At 46.8% G+C, this 9,292-nt stretch overlaps 1 protein-coding gene across 1 annotated transcript; it reads right to left on the minus strand.

The window, feature by feature from the left end:
* Nucleotides 1-1,421: 1,421 nt before the first annotated feature.
* On the minus strand, nt 1,422-8,967 carry VMA21 (vacuolar ATPase assembly factor VMA21). The gene is made up of 3 exons (XM_077285215.1): nt 8,663-8,967; nt 4,351-4,460; nt 1,422-1,949 (listed from the first exon to the last, which is right to left on the minus strand). The coding sequence occupies exons 1-3, from the start codon at nt 8,722-8,724 to the stop codon at nt 1,807-1,809; spliced, it is 315 nt and encodes a 104-aa protein (XP_077141330.1). The 5' UTR covers nt 8,725-8,967; the 3' UTR covers nt 1,422-1,806.
* Between the last annotated feature and the right edge of the window lie 325 nt (nt 8,968-9,292).

Here is a 9,292-nt window from a genome sequence, read left to right on the forward strand (position 1 = left end):
AAATCCCCCTGAGTTCCGGTCAGCAGGCTGCCTGGCGTCCTCCCATTGGTTTCTGCTGACCAGACCGCAGCTGGGAGGTCAGCGGTAGTCAGTGAGGAAACCGGTGTCCAGGATCGATGGGCGCCGCCATCTTGGATAGACTGCGCATGCGCAGCCATCCAGTAACCCGGAAGCGCCTGCCGACTCCACCCCCGGCGTCACAGCACTCCGGAAACGCTCCCGAGAGCGGTGCAGGACGTCGGAGATGTACGACAGCGCTCCGGTCGGCGCCGCTCTCCTGTCACCGCTACCCCACTACACCGCTGCACCGCCGCATGGACCAAGGGGGGCAGTTATACTTACCAACGCCGGCACCAAATGGAGATCAGGAATTCCTCCGGACCCTGCTCCCTGCTGCAACACGCCACTGACGTGCAGTCCAGCCAGGACCACCGTGGCGTCTCCAGGGACATCCGCACCGGCCGAGGTAGGAGACCCCCCCCGCTACCAGATTCGGCCGGCCGGCCTGGGATCCATTACGGAGATTTCATCTGTAGGATCCTGTCCCTTCAGGAACAGGAAACCAACTGATGCATAGGGAGAGGTGCCGCCCTTTTGTATCTCTGTAGGTTTCCTGTTCCTGAAGGGCGGATCCCCTCTCTCGTAGTGCTGTCATGGGAGTCCGAATAAAACATGATTTTCATGCAGGACAATGCTCCATCACATGCCTCCAACTACTCCACAGTGTGGCTGGCCAGTAAAGGTCTCAAAGAAGAAAAAATAATGACATGGCGCCCTTGTTCACCTGATCTGAACCCCATAGAGAACCTGTGGTCCCTCATAAAATGTGAGATCTACGGGGAAGGAAAACAGTCCACCTCTCGGAACAGTGTCTGGGAGGCTGTGGTGGCTGCTGCACCCAATGTTGATCGTAAACAGATTAGGCAAGTGACAGAATCTATGGATGGAAGGCTGCTGAGTGTCATCATAAAGAAAGGTGGCTATATTGGTTGCTAATTTTGGGGGTTTTGTTTTTGCATGTCAGAAATGTTTATTTCTAAATTTTGTGCAGTTACATTGGTTTACCTGGTGAAAATAAACAAGTGAGATGGGAATATATTTGGTTTTTATTAAGTTGCCTAATAATTCTGCACAGTAATAGTTACCTGCACAAACAGATATCCTCCTAAGATAGCCAAATCTAAAAAAAACCCACTCCAACTTCTAAAAATATTAAGCTTTGATATTTATGAGTCTTTTGGGTTGATTGAGAACATAGCTGTTGATCAATAATAAAAATAATACTCTAAAAAAAACAACTTGCAATTCTGCACACAGTGTATATATATTTTACACAATTTGCACCAAATTATAAGAGGGCCCACAAGTATATAATTATCAAGTTATCATCAGATCATTCAGCCTAGAAGAACTAGTTGTCAAACTTTTCAATAGATTTATTGAAGATAAAATAAAAATAAAGTAAAATGAGCAAAGAGCTCAAGATGCCCGAACAATCCAAAAGTATTCTCTTTTATTGGATATTAAAAGTGAACAACATTTTGCCCTGACTTACATAGAGATGGGTACGGGGTGCGCAGAAGGGGCCACGGACGTTTCAGAAAAAAAAAAAATATATGGCTGTATGGACTGTTTCATTCAGACAGAAGCAATATGATAAGAACACAGTATACGAAATGTAATAAAACAGAACAACATGTTACTCTATAACTTAAATAGTTATCACTTAGTTATGCACGACAATGCATATAGTACATAAAATCCCTGTGCACAGAGAGTCCTCATCCTGAGAGGCGTACGATGGCCTCAGTCTTGTTTTCCTTCACGCCACTGCCGAGAACCTTCATTCCACGCCACGTACACAAACATGGCCAAAACCACGTGTACAGTGATCACCGCCACAATAGCAGCATAAAAGTAGCTGTCCTTGTTGGACATCCCATAATGACCTAGAAGAAAAGGGAAAATACACAGGTTAAGGTTTTGATTTTTTGTACACAAACATTAAAATCTTAAATAAATAAATAATGTCTCACTTGCTTCATTGGGGAACTCAGCTGCCCCAACCTAAAGCGGTATTCCCATTGCCAAGATTCTATCCCAATATGTCATAATAATAATAAATACCTCCAATTGTTCTGGCAGCATCCGAGAACTTCTAGCCAGCGTCGTTAACAGCTGATGGGCTGGGGTCTCACACCCCCTCTGACCAGATATTGATGACCTGTCCTGAGAATAGGCCATCAATAATAAGAACTGGTAGCCAACCCCTTTAATCTGATTACTGAGAGTCGCATCACTTGGTGACCTGTCTTTCAGCCTCCTCCAATTAAATATCACAGCAGATGGAAAGCTGTCGGAGGCTAATGGACAGATCTGGTCACACGTGCCTCCATCAGCAGCAATTTTTAGAATAGGAGGGTAGTGCAGGCATTGGGAAATTGTCAGAGGCCCTGATTCATCAAGACTGGAGTTTTTTACGATGATCTTCATGTAGGGGAAAGATGGAGGGCAAGACTTCTGATTCATTAAGACATGCATGCCTCTTATAAATTAGGTAAGGAGATAAGCAATGTGCACCTTGCCACAAATCTTGCTATGGACAGGGACTAGAGTAAGATTTGTGGCATAATGTATTCCACCACTTGTCATAAATTCAACAGGAGGGGGATGCCATGCCACATCCCAACTCTTCCCCAACATAATCTGTCAGGGAAGTGTTGAGGGGCCACCATACATGAGATGACTGACCTTTCCAGCCAAAATTGTGACTTAAGAGTATTTTAATGCAACGTGTATGAGGGTCTAGTGCTGAACTTTTGCACAATGCGTTTTCACTGTTTTTTCCCCAATTGCATCAAAGTGGTGCATTTGTCAGCAAAAAAAGAACATATAAATACCGCCATAAGGCTTTTCTCAGTCACGTGAATTAACTCCTAATAGCTAAAATAGCACTGAGATGCCGCTGCTGATGTGGTCAGGCTGTCCTCAGGGTCATCTCTCAGAATCGCTTGTAAAGAGAAAAATCCTGACAACATTATGATTAGTTTGCTGTCTGAGGCTCTGTTCAAACGACAGAGTTAAGGTACCTTCACACTAAGCGACGCTGCAGCGATACAGACAACGATGCCGATCGCTGCAGCGTCGCTGTTTAGTCGTTGTGTGGTCGCTGTAGAGCTGTCACACAGACGGCTCTCCAGCGACCAACGATGCCGAAGTCCCCGGGTAACCAGGGTAAACATCGGGTTACTAAGCGCAGGGCCGCGCTTAGTAACCCGATGTTTACCATGGTTACCAGCGTAAATGTAAAAACAAAACAAAACACATACTCACATTCCGGTGCCCGGCGTCCGCTTCCCTGCACTCCTCCTGCATCCTATGTCAGCGCCGAACATCTCCGGCATCTCCCACAGAGCAGAGCGGTGACGTCACCGCTCTGCTTTACGGCCGGCACTTACACAGGATGCAGGAGGAGTGCAGGGAAGCGGACGCCGGGCACCGGAATGTGAGTATGTGTTTTTTTTTTTACATTTACGCTGGTAACCAGGGTAAACATCGGGTTACTAAGCGCGGCCCTGCGCTTAGTAACCCGATGTTTACCCTGGTTACCAGTGAAGACATCGCTGGATCGGTGTCACACACACCGATTCAGCGATGTCAGCGGGAGATCGAGCGACGAAATAAAGTTCTGGACTTTCTTCTCCGACCAACAATGGCACAGCAGGATCCTGATCGCTGCTGCCTGTCAAACACAACGAGATCGCTATCCAGGACGCTGCAATGTCACGGATCGCTAGCGATATCGTTTAGTGTGAAGGTACCTTTAGACGTTGGGAGCATTCCTTGGAATGCCTACAGGCAGCCATTTACCCAGCACATGCCAGAAGAGTGTCCCATTAACATATCCCAGCTTGGAAGGTGTAAGAAAACCTTTTCAAACACATTTACAAAGTATACCATGTGGCGTTTTTACACAAAGTGAGTCAATGGCCGATGCCCGACAACATATGCCATACATTGAGAATACTTTTAGGAAATACTTCTGATCGGCCTAAAATACTAAATGTGAAAGGAGCCTAATCCCTTTATAACATGTATTGTATAATGGTACATGATCCCAGAAGTGACGAAGGATCCTGTGCCACAGGCAGAACATGATTACGAGCGGTTAAGCTAATCTCTTGCCTTTATGTCTTGGAGAATGGAGGCTAGCTGAGAGAAAAGAAGTAAAGCAGACAGGTATCTCTCAGCCACAAGTGCCATCAGTGCATATCGATAAAGATGTAGCACTGATTTACAGTCTGCAGGGTCTGATAATATACAACATACAATCATTACAAACATACTGACCTTCAAACACAAAAACCTTAGAGGAGAAGTAGAGGCCAATTGGAAGCATAATCATTAACACGGTGAAGAACAGGAGAGTCTTCAGGGTGGAAAGTAGATTAGTGTCATCTCTGCAAGGTAAAAGCAAGAGTCAGTCCAGTAGCTTAATGGGGGTTATCCAGTCTTGTCGTGAAGTCTGCAGTCACTCTATATGACTGCAGACTTCTGAATCCTTACAGCACCCACTGTGCACGCTGTCAGGATTCTCCAGTGTTGCAAGCAAGAGCGGGCAGTCACGTGACATGCGATCTGCATAGATCCAGACACATTTCAACTAGACGTGCTCGATCAATTCACTTGCATTGACTAGGGCTGAGCTCATCTAGTTGGCATGGGACTGAATGTATGCCTATCACACAAATGTGATAATGTGACCGCCAGGTCTCATCGGAGAATCCCGGCAGTGTGCGATGCACACGTTGAAAGAATTCAGAAGTCTGCAGTGACAGCGTTCCCGCAGATTTTACCAGAAGACTGAACAACACCTTTAAATACAACAGTTTCTTACTCCCGAAGACTGCAATGACGTGTAGTCTCCAGATCTCTATACAATATCAGAATAAATAAATATAGGATTACTAAGAGTCAGAGCTATGGAGTTGAAGTCTGTGTCCATTTTGGTGGAGTCAGTATAAAATGGACCGACTCCTAAAATATATAATAAATTGGGTACAGTAGTACGATGCAGGATGTGCTGTAAATGCTTTCGTTAGAATTTGGGAAAGTTATGAAATGTATTATAAATGTCTGTTATATTCCTGATCTAAGGATCTCTGCTTTTAGGTGAGATGAATCTGTGCTGCACTTTATGTACATGCTCAGTAGTGACCAGTGCTGTGGAGTCATAGGTGAGATGAATCTGTGCTGCACTTTATGTACATGCTCAGTAGTGACCAGTACAGTGGAGTCGTAGATGAGATGAATGTGTGCTGCACTTTATGTACATGCTCAGTAGTGAGGCAGTGCTGTGGAGTCGTAGTTGAGATGAATCTGTGCTGCACTTTATGTACAGGCTCAGTAGTGACCAGTGCTGTGGAGTCATAGATGAGATGAATCTGTGTTGCACTTTATGTACATGCTTAGTAGTGACCAGTGCTGTGGAGTCATAGTTTAGATGAAACTGTGCTGCACTTTATGTACAGGCTCAGTAGTGACCAGCGCCGTGGAGTCGGGAGGTTTGGCTCACTGACTCCACAGCCCTGCTAAGAGTAACGTTACACTCACTCCAGAGCCAAGTTTACACAAGAGTATAAAACATTGTTCGATTGTCATTCAGAAAAAAAAAGGATAATTTTGCAAAGATCAGCAGTAAATAACATTTGCAAGACCTTAAAAAAAAAAAAGTTGTTAATAATGACAGTCAGTCAGACACAGGCATAGAGAGCCCAACACACAGGCTTTCACACAGCCACGACACATGCAGCTGCGGAGCTGAACAGCTGGAGCGATCCAGGTATCCGGGTTCCCTCTGCAGCTTATACGATAAGCACTATATAGCTTGCCGAATAAGCCCTGACCCGATCAAATTTGCTCATCTCTACCCACGACTAATCTGTCTCCATCCAAGAAAACCAGTCTGATGACCGATCAGTCTGATCGCCAGAAGTCTGTGGCTTGTTATACATCAGAGTTAGATCAGTCGCAAGGAAATATGATGTAAAGCCATACAGTGGCATTTGGCAGTTTCTGATCAATCTTAGCCCAATCCCCAAGGGTAATGGCCTTCTGTTCACTAAAATTCTTAGGTTGTAGAGACTAGTGGTTAACAAAAGAGAAGAGGTCATTGGTTTGTACATACAAGAACACAAATGCATTGAATGTTCCTAGAGATACAGCAGGAAACAGTTCAGATCAAAAGTAAGAGGAATTTGGTATTTAAAAATGTCGAATAGTAGGCTGCAGAGGGTTAAAATAATAAAATGCAACCCCTGCCCCCCAACACCTTATTGCAGTCAGCTCCATATGGAAGGGGCTCAGGTTCCTCATGAGCTCTGAACCATGTCTGCAGCAGGTCAGAACAGCCAAGGAGGCTTTACTAGAAACAGTTTTCATGAAGAAGCTGAATAATTCTGACCCTGCAGTAATCATTAAGGCCATGCCACAGTGCACAATAGCAATGTGATCACTGTGTTACTCCTGCATTTACCCTTACTATTATGCGCTTTTTTTGGTGCAGATTTGAAGCAGTGTTTTTTACAATATGCTTTTCAGTGGAAGAACCATGGACTCTGCAAAATGCCATTTTAGGGGGAAAAAATTATCACAGTTCAACAGCATTTTTAAATCAAAGTGGCCATGAGTTTTCATGAAATCACATCCACTTTGCTTGACCTGCTGACCAGCGGGTTTGTGTATTTGGAGGAGCCACTTGTTCTATTAGTTGTTCTGAGCCATTTACATTGATCTTTTATTGGCCTATTGAAAACTTTGGTAATGAACAGAATTTACAATAGGGGCTATATAATTCTGATTCCAACCGTATATTTATAGAGACCCATTAGTGGATCTCACACTATTGGAAAATGTGTTCATTCTTCACGCTGGCATTTGGAGACTTTAGGTTCCATATTAGACGAGCAATGATTGTTCCCCTTCTGGTGAGGAGTTATTTCCATTCCACCATCTCCTATGGTATGATATATATGATATGAGTAACCAACAGCTCAAACAGCGCTCGTTCACCTACTTAGAACGTACAGGTGCTGCCTGCGAAGAATGGAAAACACACAGACCAATGTCATTCAATGGGACAGTGCGAAAGAGTGAGTTTATTTTCTTTACAGACGAAATCTGTGTGTGGGGAGAAAAAAAAAAAAAAAAAACCTGAACAGTTGGCTATAAAGACCGGCCTTTTTTCCCTCCATACTCTGAGAAGCCTCCTCTTTTATGCACACTCATCTCTAAGTAGGATAGACCTGCCCCCAGAAATACCAGTTCCTACAAAAGCCACACTGGATTCCACTGGTTTTCGTGTTTACCCCATCGCAGGCTTCTTATTATTACACTGGCAGTCAGACAATTGATCAGCACTTCAGATTTGTTGCCTAAACATCACAGCGGGGCTCTGTCTGCCGGATATACAGATTATGATGGCGGTTTCTGCAGGAAGGTGCTAATGGATACCACTGACATGGGCAGCAGCGAGGACTAAATATCATCATCAGCCATGTAACCAATGAGAGTGTGAACCATGACCATGAAGAACACACGTGCACAATCCTGCGCTTTCTGCACTGCTGGCCCCGGCTGATTGGGGTTAGGATTCTACATGGATGATGATTACAATCCATCTTGTGGAGCACTGGGGCTCATACAGCGATGAGCTGGGCTCAGTATAGGCCGCCGGTGCGGGTCTGTGTGTGGGGGGCACTGGCAGGAATCCTGCAGATGAAAGGAGCCGACGGTTACTGCGCACCCCACTATATCACATATGTTGCTATAAAGGGGCTGTCCGGCCTCAGCGTACAAGTCTACAGTCCCCTGTGTGCATCCTCAGTGAGCTGTGTGGAGTCTCCGCTGCCAGCATGTGACTGCGACTATGCAATCTGCATTTGTGTGGTCACCTGCAGACTAGACGTAGGCAGCACAGCGCAGTGCAAAGGAACTGAGGGAGGCCGGACACGTCTAGTCGTAATGTGGCCAGAAGTATGCAAGTCACATGGGGTCACGCACCCGACACTCCTGAACATGGAAGTCGCTGTACCCTAAGGCCGGACCCCCCATCACAGAATTATTATGAGAGCCTGTGTAGGGTCCTATTCCCTGTACAGACAGCAGCCGGACTGGAAATACGATGGTGTGAACGAGACCTCAATGTACAGGGGGCGCAGGTCTTACAGGGGGCGCTGATACACTGGGCGCCGCACACGTCTCTGCATACAGGGTGCGCCATACAGGGGGCGCAGATACAGGGGGTGCTGATACAGGGGGTGCTGATACAGGGGGCACCATACAGGGGGCGCAGATACAGGGGGTGCTGATACAGGGGGTGCTGATACAGGGGGCACCATACAGGGGGCGCAGATACAGGGGGTGCTGATACAGGGGGCACCATACAGGGGGCGCAGATACAGGGAGTGGTGATACAGGGGGCGCCATACAGGGGGTGCCATACAGCTGGTGCTGATACAGGGGGCGCCATACAGGGGGTGCTGATACAGGGGGCGCTGATACAGGGGGCGCCGCACACACACACAGCATCTTCCTCCATTCATTCCCACACTGCAATCACCAGCAGTCCCCCACATTCACACTCCGGCCCGCCATCACTTACTGCCTGAGCTCCGCGGGCGGAATGTTGGCGATATTCAGAGCCGCTTTATCGTATGTCTCCATGTTGCTTCTGCTCCAGTATCGGCTTTACTTCCTGGTTACACGATGTCATGTGATCCTTGTCACGTGACCCGGGGTATTGTCTGCAGGCAGAGGAAGGGGCTGCAGTCAGTGAGTGTCGGTGCTCGCTGTACCCAGCACGAAGGACGCACGCTGCGTTTGCGTTCCGCTTTGCGTGCCTGTTGATAGCGTCTAGTGGTTTAGGTTCGTTGATGACGTCATTGCCGTGTGATCAGTCACGTGTGTGGGAGGAGTTAGGTGCTTATTAGGGGCGTGGTTACTTTCCTGCTATGGCAGGTCCAGTGCACTCCGGACGTGTCTGCGCAGTGTGCGCACACGGCACCAGGAGACGGAGGTGACTGCAGCGCTGCTGGGGCGGTGGTGTCTGTGCTCCGAGTACTAGAAGCTGGGTCTGCCGATAGCTATCTCACGTGTGTAGTATCTTAATACCGTGGCCGTGGTGCCTAATCAAGGGTTAAGAATAATTAGAGGGGCGGTCAGGGCCGGTTTTAGGCAAAGTGGGGCCCTAGGCAAAAGTTTAAAATGGGGCCCCAAATGCTAACATATTGCA

Source organism: Ranitomeya variabilis, chromosome 2 (assembly GCF_051348905.1).
Source record: "Ranitomeya variabilis isolate aRanVar5 chromosome 2, aRanVar5.hap1, whole genome shotgun sequence".
Classification (NCBI taxonomy): Eukaryota; Metazoa; Chordata; class Amphibia; order Anura; family Dendrobatidae; genus Ranitomeya; species Ranitomeya variabilis.